Source organism: Centropristis striata, chromosome 14 (assembly GCF_030273125.1).
Source record: "Centropristis striata isolate RG_2023a ecotype Rhode Island chromosome 14, C.striata_1.0, whole genome shotgun sequence".
NCBI classification, from domain to species: Eukaryota; Metazoa; Chordata; class Actinopteri; order Perciformes; family Serranidae; genus Centropristis; species Centropristis striata.
The window spans coordinates 5,111,575-5,134,182 of NC_081530.1; the positions used below are offsets into that span (position 1 = coordinate 5,111,575).

Consider the following 22,608-nt stretch of genomic DNA (forward strand, 5'->3'; position numbering starts at 1 on the left):
AAAAATACATAAAATAATTTTAAAAAATGCATATACATGCAAATACACATACATACCCAAATCCCAGCCCATAAACAGTGCAGCAGCACATTTCCCAACACTAAACACTATGTTCGCAAAATTAGTATATGATAACATATATACACGCATATATACACACACACACACACACACACACATACATGCAAGTCGTCCTCCCCTTATATGTTGTAGGCACCTATTCCCCTTTTATATGATTCAGAAAATGACCCCAGACCTGGTTAAATTTCCCTTTGTTATCATTCAACCTTGCTATCATCAAGTACAATACTTGAGTAAATGTACTTAGTTACATTCCACTACTGACTATCAGTATTTTAAACTGTCATAAGTGGCTGGGGCCTGTTAGATAACAGGAAGTTAAACAGGTCCTTTTGTTGTGCTATGCTTGAAGTCACAGTGATAGATGATTTAACCTGTTAACTCCTCCTCAGCTGGGATTGGACCATAGATTGTATATAAATAGGATTGGACCTGTCCATTTGCACAAGCTAAATGTTAATGATAGTGCAGCGGTCCATGCTGCCCTCTGCTGGTTTAAACACTTCAAATCTCAGTCCGTCATTCACATTCATGAACAGGACAGCACACACAAAATCCTGCCAGTAAACACATCTGTGTTAAGTTTTTGTCATAATAAAAGTAGGCTAGCTACTTTCATGAAATCATTTGGTGACAATATGTATTCAAAATAACATATTTGTTTAACTTGATGAATGTATAACTAGGCTATTTTTTGTGTTTATTTTTTCTTTGAGAAATCTGAGACCTGTTCTGTGTCTTTTTTTTTTTTCTTCCAGAGAAAATAAAATAAAGAAAGAAAAGACTCGTATTGGACATGTCCCTCTTTAGGTTTTTCATGCGTTATCAGAAATCCTTCATCATCGAATTGAGCCCAATCCATTGTCTGGTATTTTTGGCCTTGCTCCAGATTTGAACGTAAAGCTATGCTCAACTTTCTGGCTCTTGCTTCTTTACTAGCTCGATGAGCTATTATACTGAAGAGAGAGACATGATATCCTGCATGAATCCAGAGGAGATTAGATACACTATTCAGGGATCGGATGACAAATTCTCCAAAATATGGCACCCCTACTTGAGAAACCCTAAACAATAGCCCCCCCTCCTTTCCCCCATATTTTAAAAATTGTATTACTATTATTATTATTATTATTATTATTATTATTATTATTATTTTATTATTTATTTATCTTTATTTCATTTATTTATTTATTCCATGTTTTCTTCCATGAATTTCATCCTTTGGGTTGTTACTCTTACAATTTGTTGCCAGTGGCTGTATATGTATGTGTATGTTCGGAGGTTTTGGCAGTTGGTTGTGTTGTGTCATGGGTGGATGTTGTACAAAAAAATTCTTCCTGTACAGTCATTGTCTTATACATGCTTTGTCATCAATAAAAAGACCATTAAAAGAAGAGAAAGAAGGCTTTCTTTCTTTCTTTCTTTCTTTCTTTCTTCAATAAGGCTTTATTGGCACAAAAGTTAAAAAAAACAAAAAAACAATATAGATACATTTCATAAAATATATGTGTGAGACAAATCAATGACATATACAATTCATTAAGTAAAAATAGTAAATAAAGACAACAACAATATATCAATGTGTCAGATGCAATATTGTGTAGTAGAGGAGTGAATGTCTACTTATATATATATATATATATATATATATAATAGAGATGCAACACAAAGTGTTTTACATAAAAAAAAAGGAGAAAGTAATAATAATAAAACATAGAAACAACAGCATGATAAAATAAAAAATAAAATAACAATAACACTAAGATGCATGAGCAGAAATATATATATATATATATATATATATAGACACACACACACACACACACACACACACACACACACACACACACAGAGTTGAGAAGGAGCCCGTGGTGGTGTTCACGCGCCTGTGCTCCTCTTTCCACTTCCTTACAGCAGCGGTCATGTGACATCTCTCCACTGATCCTGCTGCTGGACACTCACTGAGCCTGTGGAGCTGCTCTGACTCTAAGGTAAGACCACTCTGACTGTTCTGTCTCCTTACTGAAACACAACAGTAACATTTACCACTCTGCTGCTGCAGCCGAACTGTTCTCTCTCCTTCTAACGGACACAGGGACAACTTGTAGTCGGGTCATACTCTCAAAACCAATATAATACGGCTAACTCGCTTTTAATGGCGAACTAAATTAAATAAGATGACACATTTCTGGTTTGTCTGTTTAAGCCTTCAACATTAAAGGCGGTGGTAGGCTCATTTTCAGATTGATACGTTTATTCTAGGGCTCTAGTGTAGAATGTTTACATGCTTCAATGTTGCAAAACACGGATTTTGTCCATCGCTGCAGCACTTGCAGGCTTTATTTTCCTCCACTCTTCAGTTTGTGGTAAACTGTTTTATGGCGCATTCACGTGCTTCTCAGATGGTTCCCTTTTTCTGATTTAGGAGGTGTTTTTTTCCACTGAAATGTGTTCATGAGGTGTAAAGGGACAGTTCACCACACATCAAGAACATGTCATCCTTTTACTAGCAGTTAGTGGGGGAAGTAACTAAGTACATTTACTCAAGTACTGTATTTAAGTACAATTTTGAGATACTTGTACTTTACTTGAGTATTTCTTGATATTTTAATATCAATTTGATTTTTACATCAATTTAAATGATTAAAACTTTTATAAATTAAACCACATAAAAGTATGTGTATTGAGTATTGTTTAATTATTCTAGACGTTTGTTTATTTTGATAATATTTTGGGTTTGCTAGTTAATTGCTTTAGTTTAATCATCATTATTGTTTAGCATATTTAGTTTACATATTATATTTTGTGTTTTATGGAATTTGGGTTGGCAGCAGGAGCCATGTTTCTTTGTTCTTTTTGTTTGCTTGCTCGCAATGGATAAAATAATAAACCTTTTGGAACTAATAATCATGCATGGACATCACCTTCTTTGCTGCGTACACCACACGCTCATGGTGCATCAGTGGCATTTTGATTAAGTTTGTTTTAAGTTTAATTTTGTAATTTTTTTTTCGGACAACATTGCCACTACACAGTGTTTTCTGCTCAGAGTACTGTAAGCTTTGGAATGACTCAATGATGAGACAGATAAAAAGTTACACAATAGAAACAATAGTCTTTATTTCAGGTCCTTCACTCACACAAACGGTGACAGCTAAATGAGTAGAAATCAGATATCTAATGGTGAAAATCAGATTAGGGATTGGCCGATAGATGATGTCATCATCATCAGTGGATATAGCTCCTGTAGTGGGTTTTGGGCCCATATGATGTGAGTAGTTTCACTGTGGACATCAATTTGGCAGACATCGCCCAACCCTAAATCAGATATTGCAGCCTGTTTTTTTTTAAACAACTGAGGTTATTAGAATGTTGCTTTGAGTCATAATTTGGATACACCGATACTGTGTACACTTCCTCACCAAATGTAAAAAATATGAACTAATTAGAGAAACATATTTCCAAAAATTTTAATCCGTCAAAAAAGTTTTTTTTAAATGGTCAGATGAGGAAAAACACACACTGAGAGACAGCGAGTGACACACAGCTGTTGTTTGTTTTGTTTTTATTTTTATTTTTTCTTCTTCTTTGCTGGGACAGTTAGACAGTTAGATTGTATGAATGATATATTGATTGTAATTCAATGATTGTAAATATTGCTTTCTTTTATTGTTATTAGTTTTTCTTTTCTTTTAAAATGAATAATAGAATTATAATAATTTATTGTAAATATTGCTTTCAATATTCCTTACTGTTATCTTTTTTTCTGATGCTTGCTTTGGCAATATATACAATGTTACGTCATGCCAATAAAGCCAATTGAATTGAATTGAATTGAATTCAATCCAATACTGTGATGAGTACTCGCGATACTGACAAACTGTACTTAAGTACAATACTCTTACAGCCTACTCTTAATTTACAGCCTACCCCTGCCTACATATTGGAAAACTACACGGATCAACATACTTGTTACCTTCCGATATTGTTTCACCAGCCAAGCATCTGTGTGATCTTTGCATTTATTATTTAACAAGAGCACTGTTGTTGTAAATAATTTGCCAAATTTACCAGAAAACTTGGTTTAAAGTCTCATTTCATGTTTTGGGAGATGTTAAAGACGTAATATGCAGGAATTGTTTCTTATTGTTTGTAAACACAAAATGCAAACTTGGCCCATCCTCTCCTAAAAGCAATGAACTTTCTACACTTGTTTTTTTTTTTTGCCATGCCATGCAAAATGTAAGGAAAACAGACAATCCAGGCAGTGGGGGTCTCTGCAGATACCAATACTGGGCTTCAATTCTACTGGGTCAGAAGTGATGATTGATGTTGTTTTTAAGGAAAGTCCTGCATAGCTTACCATTAAGTATTCCTGTGATGAAGGCAGAAGTAAACAGGGGAATGTCATACATCATACCGTTTTATCACAAACTGATTTTCATGTTCTTTTGAAAGAAACAATGTCTGTGGCGAAGCTGGAGGAGTTTCGCGAACGGATTCATAAAGAACTGGACAACACAGTGGATTTCTGGCTCAAATATTCTCATGACACTCTACATGGGTACTGCAGTTACACTTGAATGCTTTTGATATGAAAATTTTGCCTGCTAATGGCTTTTTAAAGTACTTCTAGGGCTGGGCAATTAAACGCTAATTAGTGTGACATAATAAAAATATAGAAAATATGTTCAGTAAATATTTAATGTAATGAAACCACCCATTCACCTAAAGAGGGAAGTTTCAGAATCAAGCTACAGTCAACACAGTCGAATAATAATAAATTCCAAGTAGGGGTGCACCCATTGCGATTTTCTGGCCGATCACCGATTTTTAAAAAGCCTGACCTGCCGATTCCGATTTTGGCCGATACCGATTTTTTTATAAGTCACAATATACACCTTCAATGTTTGAATCTTATTATATTGAAAAACAATAACACAGCAGTATTTTTCTTTAACAAATATAGGAAATCACAATGTTTGAGGTAGTTAATGAAATATTGAACTTAAAATGAATAGCAACAATTTACAGGACAAACTAACAAAATAACTGCAGCCATAAATAAAGTGGTTTTTGTTCTGTACAACATACAGACAACTAGGGAGGGCATCGATTTTCGAATATTCGAATAGTCAATAATCGGCCGATCGCCGATCCCGCAAAATTAAGGAAATCGGCGCCGATCGATCGGTGCACCCCTAATTACAAGTATTTGTTGAGAATAATTGGTTTGAATCTAGCTGAGATTTGTGAAATATTCCTATATTTGGGAAATGTTATCGTTTGATAATCAAGAAGAGTCTAAACCACAAATAGCCATCTGGTTTCTTTAAATATCACTCCAGAGAAAAAATCCTTTTAACTTGAAAGAAATAATGATTTGACATTTATCGTGATGATTATCAATATTGATGGACATAAACATTCCCACCATGATAACATATTTGGTCGTATCGCCCAGCCCTAAAGTGTGCCAAGCAGTAGTGTACAACAGTTTATATCAGTTTGTGCTCTTGTGATGAACTTGACCCTCTGCTTCACGTTTCAGAGGCTTCTTCACTTGTATTGGGAGGGATGGGAAGGTTTATGATGAGCTGAAGTACGTCTGGCTGCAGGGCAGACAGGTAAGTCTGTGTAATTATATGAAACGTGCACATGGGATGTTATGTTGATGTTTTTCATTGTTTTTTCAGGTATGGATGTATTGCCGCCTGTATCGTACTATGGATCGCTTCCGCAAGCCTGAAATCCTCGAAGCAGCAAAAGCAGGTGTGTGAATGTAAAGCTTGGTTCAGCTAGTTAACATGTTCTTGCTAAAATGTCCAGAGCATAGACTGTATAGGAGAAGTGGATGTAACCACGGTGATTCACATTAACTGTGATATTAATTAGGATGATAATTCTGGCTGGCCAAAAAAGAGGCTTAACCCTTTTATCAGGCAAAGAACCGTATTTGGTAACTTCAGCGGATATCCAAAATAAAAATATTTCGAGAAAAAAGTTACAAATTTACTAGATTAAAGTGGCAGATCTACAAGAAAAAAAGTGGCAGATTTAAGAGATTTAGTGGAAAATCTGCGTGGAAAAAAGTCACCCATTTACGAGAAAGAAGTGGGAAAAAAGCAACTTTTTTCTCAGATTCACCACTTTAAATCTCATAAATCTGCAACGTTTTTCGTACAAATTTGTCACTTTAAAATGCTTTACAGTAAGAAGTTTTTTTCCCTAACAAGGAAACTTCAAAAATAAAATATGTCCTAGTTTTCACCTTTTAAACTATTATCACAATTTAAATAAATGGGGAAAATCAGAACATCCTAAATCTTCACCAAAGCTATATTTAGCAACATTTGTAACTCTCATTTTTTTATACAGCAAGGAAAAATTCTAGGTGTGAATCAACTATGCTAATACTGCACAGTGTCAAAATTTGGTTATAAGAAATTTAGAACCAAAATTATTTATTTAAATGAAAGATGTCATGTAAAGAGCTTTATAGTCATGACTCATATTTAAGTCACATTGCAGCGTACTCTTAACTTTAACACTTATCTGCTCTACTCTCCTGCCCTTACTTTTTCACTACGCAATGTTTGACTTGTGCTTTTTACTATTTTATCTATTTTCTTATCCTGCTGTATCTTATTTGTATTTTCATTTCTATTTCCCTGTTTTAATTTACTGTTTTTACTGTTTTCAATTGTGTCTTGCTGTTTTTAATGTGTATGTAAAGCACTTTGAATGACCTTATGTTGAATTGTGCTATACAAATAAACTTGCCTTGCCTTAAGTCTTAGTCTAATCATAAGTGGATTGTTGTATTGTTTTGTTTGCATCTCAGGAGGAGCGTTCCTGAGAAAGTTCGCTCGTGTCTCCAGCGGCAGCAGTGGACAGAAGAAGTGTGCCTTCTGCTTAACAAGAGATGGTAAAGCAGTGAAAATCCAGAGGACTGTATTCAGCGAGTGTTTCTACATCATGGCCATGGACGAACTGAGCAGGGTCACTGGTGACAAGGACATGCAGGTACAAAAAAACAACAATTAAAACTAGATTGTATATTAGACACAGGATGGAAATTGCTAGTTTTAGGATGACAGCGATGCAAAGGTTGATATTCTGACAGCTGGTCAGACTGCTATGAAATATGGTATTAATATTCCTGCTCCCTTTCACCAACTCTTGGTTGATGACAATATTTCTGGAGAATGAGTCACAATCCCCAACTCTGTCTGAGAGAGACATGTATTGGATTTGTGCAATTTTTTTTTGCAAACTACCTGTAACTGCTGACATCAGCACCAGAAACCTTAATAATCACAACTTTATGAAATACAGCAAAAAGTACAGCTAAAAAGTTAATAATAAATAAGAAACCCTAATGGAAGCTAGTATGTAAAACTGGCAAAGTTACAAGGTTCAAAGCGTGAATGAAGTCTGTAGATACAAGTATGCAGAAGTAGAATTTCAAAGTAGAGTAGGTTAAAGATGAGATGGTGAGAGATGCATTAGATAGATAGATAGAGAGATAGAGAGATAGATAGATAGATAGATAGATAGATAGATAGATAGATAGATAGATAGATAGATAGATTACTTTATTCATCCCCGAAGGGAAATTCGGTTGTCACAGCAGTCCGGTATTCAAGTACAATAAAATACAATAGAATAAAATACTGAGGTAGCATAAATAAAAACAACAAACGAAAAAAACACAGAATAGAACAAGAACACTTAAGAAGTTAAAAAAAGCAGATCAGTTGGTAGGTTGACAAGATGATGGTAATTATACTGATGATATGATGGCAACAACGCTATAGTGACTAGACGGTATATAATTGTAATAATAGTACGGTATATAATATATAATATAATATGTAATAATAAATAGTAACAATATAAAATAAAATAAAAATAAATAAAATAATTATAAATAAAATAATATGATATATAATATATAATATATAATAATTGTAATAATAATAATAATAAATAAGGCCGTTATAATAATAATAGTAGTATATTACAGTACATAGTAATAATAATAGTAACTTAAGAAAAGGCTTGAGCCGCATTGTGGTATTACTGTATACCAAGTATACAAAAATCCTGATGCGAATTTTCAATACCATCAAAAATAAAGACATGCGAGAAAATAAAAACTGTGAGTCGCGTTGTTTTTTATGTGTAATGCACAGCAGCCTCCACCAGAGGTCAGTCTCTAGGCAGCTAACATGTGAAACATGGTGCCGTACAGGACTTGTAAAACTAAAATAACTGTCCCTGTTTATACATCAAAATCTGTATTTTTGGTTAAACCCACCTGCTGAGGTGAAATGATACTGCTTCACAGGCAGAGACAATATCCAGTAACGCTTTATATTAAGGTCCTTGTAATAACCATTAATTAACAAGTAATAAGGCCCTTGTAAGTCCTTACAAGATGCTTATTAACATTACTGTGTGTTTATAAGCCTATATAAGTGTTAATAATGGCATTATAATACAGCTAATAGCAGGCTATAAGAGATTTATAATAAGAACATGAATAAAAGCCTCATGAGTATCTTATAATTCTTCATAATAGCATTACAAACACCCATAACCCACCCATTATGTCTTTGCCATGCCTTTATTAATCTTTTGTTTGCTTATTGATATTGAAATATACTTTTTTGCTCATCTATTAGAATAGCCTTTATTGTCATTGTATATATACAACGAAATTGGAGTGCAACTCCCATTGGTGCAAAATAAGAAACTCCAAATATATATATACATACATGGAAAAAAATAGAAAATAAAAATAGAATAAATAAATAAAATTAAACAAAATAGACTTTTTACATGGGCTGTGCTTAAAAATGTGTCCTCAGATATTGTTCAGTAAATTGTCCTTTTTTTATTATAAGTTAACTTTGCACATGTTAACAGTTAACTATGCTTTTTGCAGCTAAAGAGTTCTAAAGCGAGAACAATGCCTTATTACTTGTTAATTAATGGTTATTACAAGGACCATATTATAAAGCGTTACCCAATATCCTACTGAGCGTGTGCAGAGTCACTTTAGCATGTTTCTGATTGTGCTAATTGAGTTAATGTTACTATGGTCCCATATTGCACTGTTGTCTTTGACCGATCTATCCCTAGTTTCATGTTAAAAATGAAATCCTCTTGATATTTCTGTTATATCAAAGACATCTGGGATACTAGGTTAAATGCTGCCCCTTATTTTTTAAAGCTGTAAATGGCTAGGAATTACACGTTACCCATCTAGTGCCTCATGGTGGGTGTTTGGAGCATATGTGTTGCATTAGCTACCAATGCACTGTGTTCACATACAGGGTTTGACTCTTTTCATTGCAACAACATTATCACAGCATCACTCTGATTGACTGTTCTGTTGCCTTGCTAGCTGGAGGCGGAACAGATGATGGAGCAGTTGATCTACTGGGTTCGGGTGGACTCATCAGGCCTGGGCCGGCCCCAGCTTCCTGGAGACGTTCCCACCAATAGCATGGCAGTTCCCATGATGCTGTTGTGTCTGGTGCAACAGCTAACTGAAGGCCGGGGTCAGGAGGTCGTTCAGAAGTACAAAGAGCTGAGCACCTGGTGTGTACAGCAGATTCTTCAACATATCCAGGTATGGACACTGAGAACACGACTGATGCTTTGTGGTTAAAATGACTTCATAAAGGGGTGAGGTTCACTGCATTTGTTTATGGCGTACACCCTGAAAAAGCATGGCAAGGTCATGTCACACTGTTGCATCAAGGCAAGGCAACCACAAAGTTATCAACACATAGCTTAAAAGAATATTCCAGAGAAAATATTCCTTTCGAGTATCAAATACTGTGTCTGATAGCTTGTATCTTATTTAAACTGGAGTCAGCTTGGATTCACAGCAGTGATGCCACCGTGACATAAGAGTGTCAGAGAGCCTGGCAATCCTATGTTTGAGTGCAATGCAGGATACTGCCATGAAAGCAAGTGGCAATTATAAAAAATCATCACTGTAGTTGCAAAAAACTAAAAAAAATCTTATGAAAAACATGAATCTCTCTGCATTTCCTGCTTGTGGTAATAATCAGAAAAACATTTCAACTTTAAAAGCAACCTTATCGATCTTCCACCAGTATTATGTCACATGATGCTTTGTTGTCCATTCAAGATGACATTTAAATTGATGTCAGTTGTCCATTCAAGGACTTTGTTCCCTACTCAAGTATTTCAATATTCTTAAAAGATTACTTTTATTGTTTACAAGAAACACTATATGGGGCTAAGTAATGTATTACATCACATAACAGGTTATAAGTAAACAACCAGGTTAGCCAAACATACTGTTGAGTAAGGCAGTAGTTCTCAACCTTTTTGAGTCGCGACCCCCAATTTAACATGCATGTTGTCCGCGACCCCCTCTCACTGAACAGAATCTCACACGCACAGTTCAGATCACCCAAAAAAGAAACAAAATGACCAAAAAAAGGAAACAAAATGACCAAAAAAGACACAAATTGACCACAAAATGACCCAAAAAAGAAACAAAATTACCAAAAAGACACAAAATGACTAAAAAAAGACACAAAATTACCAAAAAAGGAAACAAAATGACCAAAAAAGACACAAATTGACCACAAAATAATCAAAGAAGACACAAAATGACCAAAAAAGACACAAATTGTCCACAAAATGATTAAAAAAAAGAAATTAAATGACCAAAAAGACTAAAACACATGAACACATGAACACTTTAACACAGTGGAGACAGAGCTGACTTCCAAAATGATTTGGAGACCCCCAGAAATCATCTCGCGACCCCAAGGTTGAGAATAGCTGGAGTAAGGTTATGTAATGTTAGAGCTGGATTTTTACTGATGTCAGTCTGCTTTTGAACGGGGTTTCCTTCCTCCGGAACTGAAGCTGAAAGTTACAGTTTGACTCCCTCCATTACTGCAAGTTGGTTTCATTTTACTTCCTTTTTTCTTCTCTTGTAACTTGGTACAGAGAGATGGCACAGCTATTCTGGAGAACGTGTCACTGGAGGGAACAGAGCTGCCTGGTTGCCAGGGCCGACTGCAGAACCCAGGTAAACAGCACTCAGCCTGCTGACCACTCAGCTGTGGGGGAGCTTCGACCTTTGAGCTCTTTTCCTGTTTTTTTTATTTTTTTTTGTCTGCCTCAACATTTTCCATCTTTCTTTGTCCTTCCCCACATGCTAACATGTGCTGACTCAGGCCATGCTCTGGAAGCAGGCTGGTTCCTGCTTCAGGTCAGTGCAGAGCAGGGGGACAAGGAGCTCCAGAGGACTGCCATCAACAAGTTTGTGGAGCTCCCTTATCAGTACGGCTGGGATAAACAACATGGTGGTCTCTTCTACTTTATGGATGTGGATGGTCACTGCCCCACACAGGTTCATCAATCATCTATACACATGATTATGTTTGCATAATTGCATTTCCCTTGCTTTTTTATTATAAAATGTGATGAAATGCATTAACCTCCTGAGACCCAAGGTTTTTGGTATGTATTTCTAGTTTCTCCTAAATATTTAGGATTAGTAGGACCTGATAAGTACAAAAAGCAAAAAGCAGAAGTAATTTTTTAAAGAAAAAAATGGGTTTATTTTACTGTATAACACAATTCATTCTCCAGTGTATAAAACTCTCTTTGGAAGAATGATAGTAAAGCTTGATCATTCTCAAATGAGTACTTCTTGATTAGCAGTGTCGTAGCTTGTTGCTATTGCTAAAAATAGTCAAATTTGTACAGAAAATCAAACTACAAACATTATTAAGCACAAATAAACAAGTTTCAACCATACAATCTGATCAGGTTTTGTACCTGGTCCATTGTTGTCTGGGATCAGCTGTTGAGAAGTGTAATGTCCACATATGAAGATGCAGGGTCACAGGAGGTTAAACCAGGCTGTCTGATGCTGCTTGTGTATTTGCCCAGTTGGAGTGGAGTATGAAGCTGTGGTGGCCCCACTGTGAGGCTCTCATCGCCTTTCTGATGGCCTACAGTCAAACCAAGGAGCCAGAGCTGCTGGAGAGATTCACTGAAGTTTATGAATACACCTTTAACCATGTGAGTTTACACTGCAGTGCCAGCAAGGCACAATAAACTGTATCACAGTGTGGTTATTGCCTGTGCTGCAGTAATTTTCCATATTATGGTAAGACATTAGACTCTGTTCAGTCATGAACGTAAGAAACCAGTGCAATAAACGGAGCATACTGGCACTTGCTACAATAACGTGTTCCTTTGGCGCCACCCAGTGGAAATGTGACCACAGTACTGCCAGCGACAAGCCGTACTCCAGTGATGAGCTGGGGGACGGTGCAGAACTTTAACCCATAAGAACCCACGGTGACACAGGTGTAACAAACACTTTAAATCTTCTAGAATCTCCCATATTCAGCTTTATGCTTCACCTTAACTCATTAAATCCCTAAGTGACTGGAAACAGAAATGTGAAAAAGTAGCTAATTTCAAAAAGCTTATTTTTTGTTATAATTATAACCAATTTACCAATTCTATTCTGTTAATATGGTGCACTTTATTGCATTTAACCCATTTAACAGCACTATTAATGTCACAATTTTAATATATGTTGTGGAGATGCAGAGAAAAAGGCAAATTTGTGTCTCTGTAAGCAGAAAAGGTGTTGAGTTTATTTATATTAAAATAAGAAATATCATAAACATAAATACCATAAATGCCCAATGTGACATATATGTCACATCACAGATTTTTGACATTTAACAGTAGTATTTTAAAAAAACATCATAAATGTTTTCTATGTGGTCCACTTGGTCTGTGGCAGATCTCCCATAATTTTCTTTCAAGGATAAATGGGTTATAAACTGGGCTCTTATGGGTTAATTTTCTGTGGTAAATGGACTGCAATATTTGTGTCAGACTTACTGTGAAAGTTTTGAACTTAATAATCGTCATGGAATATTCCCCATTTTAATTTTTTTTTTTTTTTTTTTGTTTGTTTAATTCTCAGTGTGGAAAGGCCCTATCTTAAATCTTTTAGTAGCCTAAACTTTTAAGAACCTTTTTTTTTTTTTTTTTTTACACTTTAGAGGTCTTGGTTCTCTGTTTTACTGTGTGTTTCCAGTGTGCTGGATTCATTAACCTCCTGAGCAGGCCCAAACTGAGGTTGGTCCCCCTGACCATTTTACTGGCATTACATGTACTGCCTAATATTATCTTAAATAGGATAGCCAGCCAAGGGATATATGTTTGATAGATCACAATTAAATGCTATATTTCCATTGGTAACGTGACACAACACTGTCAAATTACGCTATTCATGCAGAAGCTGCAGCTGGAAAATAACTTTGTCAAAAAGGAGAAAAGAGGAGACAGAGTGCTGGAATTATCAAAGAAACAGGAACAAAGGAAGGAACAGTTCCCATTCTTCACAACAGTAAATGAGAAACTACTGCGCTCAGCAATATGTAATCATTTGTTATAATGCAGGGAAATTGATCACATATTGTGTTCAGGCTGTTAATTAGAAAACCTGGCAGATTATTACAAAACATGAATGTTATTACATAATGTGTTGTTCAGTAATTAATTCATTATCTGTAACCGCTTTTCCTAACTAGGGATCCAGAGGGGTTCAGAATCAGTCCCACTGGGCTGGATGTGGGGTACAAATGTTGATCTGTTCTGTACAAATGACATCTGCTGCTCCCCCTCTGTTGCTCTCTGTTGTTGTTTTGTTTTTGTTTTTTTACCTGATGTGAGGGTCAAAGAACAGAGTGTGTTGTATGCTGTACACACACTGTAAAGCCCTTCAAGACAAATTTTTGATTTGGGGCTATATGAATAAAACTGAGTTGAGTTGAAGTCAGAGACTATACTATATACTTTCTACTGTTTGAAGCTTGTTCAATGTATCTTTTGTAAATTTACAAAATACATATCTATAATGATATACTGTATGTGTGCCTGATTCTGAATAGTTCCCAGATGCTAAGAGCAGCGAGTGGTTTGGCTATTTAACACAAGAAGGGAAAGTGGCACTGGATTTTAAAGGAGGCCCGTTTAAAGGTAAGAACATAACTGCTTCAGAGAATTGACTGAATGCCACAACAACAGAAATTGCTAAAACATATAGACACTGTGGTTTTTGGTCTGTCTTTCTTGACCAATAAAAAAACAGTTAGGTACAGAGTAGGCCTGTGCATGAAACCAAGACTTGCTCTTAGATCCGTTGATGTGACAGCCAGAGTGTGCACCCTCAGTTGTACTTGTGAATCAGTCTGACCATTAAATAAATCAGAATTGTTACTTTTTAAACACTTCATAAATGCCACTGCAAACACATGCCCAGGTTTAGGTGTGGAGGGGGGGCGGGGCTGACAGCACTGGATGGACAATGGCACTGTCCTGGGGCCTTGGACTTTCCTGCTTTACCTGGTTAACCCTTTATCGGGCAAATAACTATATTTGGTAAATTCAGTTAACTTCGTATTTCGAGAAAAAAGTTGCAAATTTACTAGAATCAAGTGGAAAATCTACAAGAAAAAAAGTCGCACATTTAAGAGATTTAAAATGGCAAATCTGTGCGAAAAAAGTCACAGATTTACGAGAAAAAAGTGGGAATAAAGCAACTTTTTTCTTGCAGTTTCACCACTTTAAATCTCATAAATCTGCACATTTTTTTCTCCTAGATTTGCCGCTTTAATCTCGTAAAAAATTTTGTCAAAATATTACCCCCTCCCCCGAGTACGTATGTTTTTTTATTTTTTTTTTACACATTCTGGCATTATATAATATCCTCCAATATTCTGAAATTTGGAATTTGCAAGTATTTCAATGAGTGGCCTATTAAGGGTTAATATGATGATTGTGTTTCTCTTGTCTTCTTTAGGGTTCTTCCACGTGCCTCGCTGCCTGTACATGTGTGAGCGTATTCTGGATGATCTGCTGGCAAAAAAGGACTGAGCATTCTGACATGAATGTTGTAATAATGTGGAAAACAATAATCAGTTCATACAGCAAATTGCACTAATTTTCAAATATGCATTGCTGTGAAGTAAATTGTTTCCTCTCATCATAGACAACCAGTTACAGAGCAGCTCATCATCTTTATATAGCATCTCACCACCAGTGTGTTGACATTAATCTTAATTAACATGAATTACTTTGCATTTATCTGATGGTTTTCTTCCTATGAGTCGCTGACATTTCCAATCATTGAGTCCATATTGTTAACATGCTTTACATTATTAATCCAGGATACCTAATATGACAATCCTGCGTTAGGCTAATACTCATTCACACTCATGCTGACATCTATATGTGATTCACCTGTTCACCACCTTACTATCATACATACTAAAACATTACAATCAAAGAAACAAACATAAAAATGTGCCTTCTATTGTGCTATGGCATGCTTTGCTTCTGATCTATACAGGCCAATACATGCATTATTGAAATATAATAATACATAATAAATGTGCAATGTGATGTATTCAAACCATTTATCTGAATTAATTTGTTAGACACTTAATGATATTGAAATTTCAGATATGACAGGTTATGGAAGACACACTTTACATGTACATGTGTGCATAAAAAAGTTTTTTTCCCGGAAGACACAGGATCAAATGTCATCATATCGTTAGGATGCAGCACATGTGCAACTAAGTCTGGCCTGCACCTGTTGAAAGGCTCAACAGGTGGAGCACAATTATAGAACACCTTGGTTTTGTTAGGTCAAGCACACTATGAGGTCCACTGCATAACAGCTGTTCATGAGTACTGCCTCATTGTTTTTTTCTAGATCATAAACTATATATAGCCCTAGTTTATTATCATTGGACTGTTCTTTATTGAAGTATTAAGCAACGCAAAAAGTTGCTGTAATTAATGTGGGGATTCTTAAAGTAACATCTGCACAGATGTGAAGCCGTGACAGTGAATATCTGACTGATCAACAGCTATTAGCTTGTCTTTATTTCATCTGTGTTTTACCAATATTTTTTTCTATGTATTTCTCTAGTTTGATAGAGGTAGGTCTGCTCAGCTGATAAATAGCCTGTTCAGCGGCAAACCGATATGATGCTGAGGTACATGAGAATTCATGTAAAATCAGGCGGCAACCTCCAGGTCTGAGCAGGGAGGCAAACCAGGAAGTGCCTTAAGCTGCATTCTACCAACAATACCAGCAGGGGGTGCTAAGTTTGGCTGCAAAAACATTTCTGTCCATTAATTTCAATGCAAAATGAGAAAACTTCTCACTTGATTTGATACCTCAGATTTTTTTTAAGGACAGCACTATGGTCTCAATCACTAGTAAAAAATCTTCAAGACAATTTGATGTTAATAGTTCATACAACTGCCCCAATTTAGAAGAAAATAGAAAATAAAGAATTGTACTAAATTATATGTAACTTAAACGCTGAACTCGATGGCTTATACACCATTTTATAAGGACATTTTTCTTATCTTAATATAAGTTGAGACTGCATGCAAACTTATGGGTCTGATAACATTTTCAAAAAATTTAAATCAGATATAATAGGATGTGAGTTTTTCTGTCACTTCCTGTATAGACTAAAGACTGCTGAAAACAGCTGGAAACTTGCTCTGGTCCAGTCTACAGGCGAGGTGCAGCTCATGTGGAATGAACCTAGTGATGGAGCCCTGCCCAGCTCTGAGTCACACAACGCAGCCTCATAATTTTGGTTTTAGCACACTCTGCTGATTTCAAATGGTCTACACCAGCGGTTCCCAAACTTTTTTAGCCGCGTACCCACTTCTATGTCCCAAGAAGACGCACCCCCAATCCCCCACACCTTCAAAAAAAACAGAATGCAATAAGCTTTTTTATTACCATATTAAAGGCGGCATGTTTAATCATGCTCAAATGACCAGAACACACATATAATAAAATAATCACGATTACAACAATGAGCTCTCACATTTGAATTAATCTGAAACACAGTTTCAATATAATGCAACAAAGTTATGAACCAGTTTCCACTTTTAAGAGCAAAGAGAATGGATGACAAGCAGATAAGTTAAGGAAAATGTTATGATATTTTGAACAAAAATTGCAGCAAGTTTAAATGACCGTGGAGGTTACACAACCCCGTCATCTTTACACAGGTTGGAAAAAATGGCCTGCATTTATTTATTTATTAATATTACAGTTTATGATTTTACATTTCACAAAATAAATGTTTATTTACATGTCTTTATAGTGTGGGGGAAAAAAAATGTAATTCTGTAATTATCAGACCGCCATTAAATTTTTCATCTCGCGATTTGGGAATCCCTGGTCTGCACCTACAGAGCTGCAGCCCCAGAAGGGTCTTTGCCGGTCTTTAATGTGTTCATAGATTGATTTACTTTCCAGGGACTGATTTTAAAATACAATGGTCAAAATTGATGCTGCAGAGGCCAAAGTATCCTGATCTGGGCAAGTTCCAAAACCACCTCCTAAATTTTCCAACCAATTACAGCTGAAGTCATGATGTCAAGTTAGAGCTAGCCTCTGTTCCTGAGCTCTACTCACCATATTCAAGACAAATCTGCTTCATTACAGCAGCTGCAATTAGAAATTAAAAGCTTTTTGATTTAATAAAGTTGAAAAGTTTCTTTGTAAGTAGAGAAAAAGACTGCAGCTTCCTTGAACAAAACAAGATTGACAAAGCAGGCACTTAAGCTTCAACTTGGTTTTAACCACATCTATAAAACTCAGCAGGTCTCCAATGTCATTTTTCATTAGTTTTATTAAATTCTGTAATCACTGTTGTATAAAAACCTTTACGGTGTTCACACCTTGCTTTCCTGTTATTACAGACATGTCTCAGCGAGCTGTGACCATTTTACTTGTTCATGGAAGTCTTCCAAACTGCTGCAACGTAGCGTTTCTGTTACAAATATTTAGTCTCCAAGCCAATCTGAGATAACCCTAAGGGTCTTTTTCGACTCAGGATAATTTCTTCAGAGCTACAGAAGACATTATGCAACTGCCAAGCAGTAGTTCCCATCAGCCCATGACTGATAGTTTCTGTTTAAAATCACTTCCTCTCAATTACTATTGATTCATCGTCAAATCAATAATGATAATTTATCCAAATGGGATCTGATTCAGTCAGTATTTTCTGTATGATGAAACCGTCAATTTGATATAATTCCAGGAAATCAAACTATCTTCTACTGGGACCCATATGTATGTAGATCCTTTAGACCGGTGATTCTCAGCTTTGGAGTCATAAGGTTATTGTGAAAGGTTATGAGATGATAGAAAATATCATGTTTCTTCCACGCTTGTGTTTATTTTTAATAACCTTTGTCTAATATTTATTTTTTAATCCCCCCGTTTTAGATGTTATTTGACGATTGATGGGCGTTATCAGTGGTAATCAGCCAATGAGAAGGTTGTTATCAGCCCATTCAATTGGCTGCTCACTGAAAACAAGGCAATCATTTTCTTCCTGGTTAGTCATCATAAAAGATAGTTTTGTAAAGTAAAACCAGAAGTGACATACTTAAGTAGGTCGCATAAAAATGTAACGCAAGGACATTAACTGACGTTACTTGAAACAGAATGAATCCTGGGTGAACGTCCTGGTTTGTTTGATTACGGTGGCCCTGAAGTCCAAACCACACCAGCAATTCACACAACACGTGTGAACTGCTGGTGTGGTTTGCACTTCAGGGCCACCGTATTTGATACATCTACCCTCCCTCCCATTGCACTGTTTCCGATCAGACGTCTTTTAGGGGAGCTCCGCCCCATTGTGTGATAAACCTACACCTGGTCAGTAACACAATTCACTCTGGATTTCCACGTCTGACTCATCTCATCTGTCATCTAAAACCCTTTCTTCCGCATCCATTGAAAACAGTGAAAACAAGCTACTACTAAGCTAATACGGGCAGAAAGATGGCGTTTCTGTGTTATTTAACATTACACTAGCAAGAGGCATTAGCCAACACTATCGCTGCGTGGATTTGTTTGGCCAAATGGCAATGTGCACCACAAACTGAATACATAATCCCAACGGGCACTGAACTAGTGTCTACTACTAATGACAGTTTATTTGAACGTTTTGTTCAGTAAAAATGTTGTTTGGTTGGACTAACAGACACTCCAAGGAGTCGCTGTTCAGTTTTCTGAGGTCAGTAACGTACATTTTGTTTTTGTTTTTTGCTAGCCAAAACTAACATCCCAGTTAATGCTAACATGAATTAGCAGCAGCTTCTCTCAGTCAGGTTGAGGTGTAGAGAGGCTGACGGACCACAGACCAACGGGTGACGTCACGGTGACTATTCTCTATTATCAAATTTAAATGCGCAAGATTTTGCAATACTGACAACAGAAAAAATTGCATTTATTAGGTCTGATATTATATATCTTCTTACCTCATATTAAAACATTTCCATTTATTTTTTTTTACCCTTCATGTCGTTGAGACACTTGCTAGGCCTTTGCAATCTCAATCTCAATATGTAATGTATTCGCCTTAACAAGTTGTTGAACAGGAAATCTTACAGAATTATTAGATTAGTTTTTATTAGAGCTTGTAATGAATTATTATGTAACATGATACATTTTTTCCAGAGCCCTAAAGGTTCTAGTGCACGTTGACAGAATTTTAATTTGTAAGCCTCATCCTTCAACAGAATGATAAGTACCAACTAGAATTATGCCAAAAATGTGATCAAGGAGGAAATGATCACTGTGAAATATAGCTTTATGGCAAACCAATGTTTGGATGTATATCACTACCAAAGAGGCGGGGTGATACAGTCAACCATTGTAAAGAGCTATATCCTGGCCACAGTCAGTCTGTTGATGGGTGGGAGAGCAGTAGCCTGGAGGAAGGCAGCTGCCATGTTCCGGCAAGTTGAGACACTGCTGTTAATGTTGCAGCATCTGCTCCATCTGCTTCCATCCACACACACTATCGCTTCCATCTCACACACTTTGTCATGGAAACGTCTTCATTTTCTGCCACATCCCCTGTCAAATCCTGCACACACATCATCCATTCCTCTCACCCTCTCTCTCTTTTTTTTTTACTTTGGCTCATAAAATGATTTAGGTCATGATCACAAGCTTTTGGTTGTGACCTAAATCTTTTTATAATGTTTAAGGCAGCATTTTAACTAATACAAAGCTACACTCTGGTCACATGTTTCAACCTTAGTTCTGACACATTTGGTTGGTTAGTAGTTTAGTCCAGTAGTTCTCAACCTTTTTGAGTCGCGACCCCGAATTTACCATGCATGTTGTCCGTGACCCCGCTCACTGATCTCACACGCACAGTCCAGATCACCCAAAAAAGACACAAAATGACCAAAGAAAAGACACAAATTGATCAAAAAAGACACAAAATGACCAAAAAAAGACACAAAATGACCCAAAAGAGAAACAAAATGACCAAAAAAGACACAAAATGACAAAAAAAGACACAAAATGTCAAAAAAAGGAAACAAAATTACCAAAAAAGACACAAATTGACCAAAAAAGACACTAATTGACCAAAAAAAGACACAAAATGACCAAAAAATGACCAAAAAAGACACAAAATGACCAAAAAAGACACAAAATGACAAAAAAAGGACATTAAATGACCAAAAAGACTAAAACACTTTAACACTTTAACACAGTGGAGACAGAGCTGACTTCCAAAATGATTTGGCGACCCCCAGAAATCATCTCGCGACCCCAATTGGGGTCCCGACCCCAAGGTTGAGAATAGCTGGTTAAGTCAATCAATATCAAGTATTTAACTGACAGTGATTTGATAATCACTTTATCTTTTGTATCAATTAGCAAGAAAAGTGCCAAACATTCACTGGGCTCAGCAACTTAAATGTCGGGGAAAGTTTTTTTGTGGATTTCTGGTCTGACAAAACAAGCTATATAAGGAGAGCACAACCAGTAAAGAGGCATATTCATATAAGTCATCCATCTATATATGTTACATCTGTAACAACTTATCCTTGGATGGTTGCAGGGGACAGATCCCAGCTGACTTTTAGCAAGAGGTTACCAGTTAATCACAGGCAGACACAAAGAGGCAAGTTTTCACTCCTTCACACCTACACTGTAAGTGTAACATGCAGTTGTTCATTCAAACTAATAACTGCCATTTAAAAGAGGATACAATTATTGATTTGATTGTAAAACTCATTCTTTTTGCATTTAGAGACATCAAGTTTGATTTATACTGAACTAAATATGCGTCCTAAGGACCCAAAACAGAGTTTTTGATTTCTCTCAAGTTTTTATTTTCTTCTTCATGACCTGCAGGAAATATTTTTAGTTTGAGTCGAAAGCACTACACAGTCAGACCGTGTATGTAATATGTTGCATATAGTTCATATGTTAAAGATTTATAAATACATTTAATATAATCTGTTGGCCAAGTGCCTTTTTTTTTATAGAGTTTATTAGGTGGGAAACAAAAATTAGTTAAATCAAATAAAATGTGAAAAATATAGTTTAGGTATATGTAAATAAATTAACTGGTGTCAATGCAAACATTAAACATTAATTAAAAAAAGACACAAATTGACCACAAAATGATCAAAAAAGACACAAAATGACAAAAAAAACACACACAAAAAAAAAGAAATTAAGTGACCAAAAAAGACTTAAACACATTAACACATGAACACTTTAACACAGTGGAGACAGAGCTGACTTCCAAAATGATTTGGCGACCCCCAGAAATCATCTCGCGACCCCAATTGGGGTCCCGATCCCAAGGTTGAGAATAGCTGCTTTAGTGTTGACCTGTTTAGGGAACAAAGCTACTTGGGTTAATATAAGTTTATTATGTAGTGTATTAGCAGTCTCCTGCGTGAAAATCGTGTGTTAATTTGTTTGATCCATCCATCCACCCCAACCTCCTTCGGTTAGCTTCCTTTCAGCGCCCATGTCAACTAACTGGGTTGTTTACACTGGGCACACTGGAGCACCGAGCTCCGTTGCTGGCTCAGGATCTGCAGCTGGACTATTTTGTACTTCACCACCAAATCAGGCAAGAAAACACACTGATAATCTATTATAAGTGACATCAAAGTTATATATGATATATGTGTTCTGATTCTGATACATGCCTCTTTATAAACAGTCCATTGTTTTGGCTCTCTGCCTTACTCTCCTGGAGAAAGAGAGGAGACGTCTACCGCTCATACAGTATGTGACTGCTGTGAACACACACACATACACACAAGCAGTCAGACAGACAGATAGACCATAAAGATTAGCTCTGTCTATGTAATTAGAAAAGAGAGGAGGAGCAGATTTGCTTGTTAACCAGCACTTCTGATGTGTACATCAGACTACTGCTCATGCAATAATTGACATATATTGGCGCTTCACGTCATCTCAGCAAGGAAGTGTGAAACTGCTGATCCGACGTCTTTGGCACTCTTTATAGTATGTCACCTGACTTCCTACTCAGAGGAGACCTGTGTGTGCTGGCTCATGGCTTACAATTATGTGGTTTGTAACAAATCATAGTGCAT

General features: G+C 36.3%; 1 protein-coding gene across 1 annotated transcript; it reads left to right on the top strand.

Moving 5' to 3' along the window:
- Window positions 1-1,935: 1,935 nt before the first annotated feature.
- renbp (renin binding protein) lies at window positions 1,936-15,740 on the top strand. The gene is made up of 11 exons (XM_059350123.1): window positions 1,936-2,072; window positions 4,540-4,645; window positions 5,633-5,708; window positions 5,778-5,853; window positions 6,926-7,107; window positions 9,497-9,724; window positions 11,089-11,170; window positions 11,319-11,494; window positions 12,040-12,171; window positions 14,067-14,154; window positions 14,978-15,740. The coding sequence occupies exons 2-11, from the start codon at window positions 4,545-4,547 to the stop codon at window positions 15,049-15,051; spliced, it is 1,215 nt and encodes a 404-aa protein (XP_059206106.1). The 5' UTR covers window positions 1,936-2,072; window positions 4,540-4,544; the 3' UTR covers window positions 15,052-15,740.
- Window positions 15,741-22,608: the final 6,868 nt, after the last annotated feature.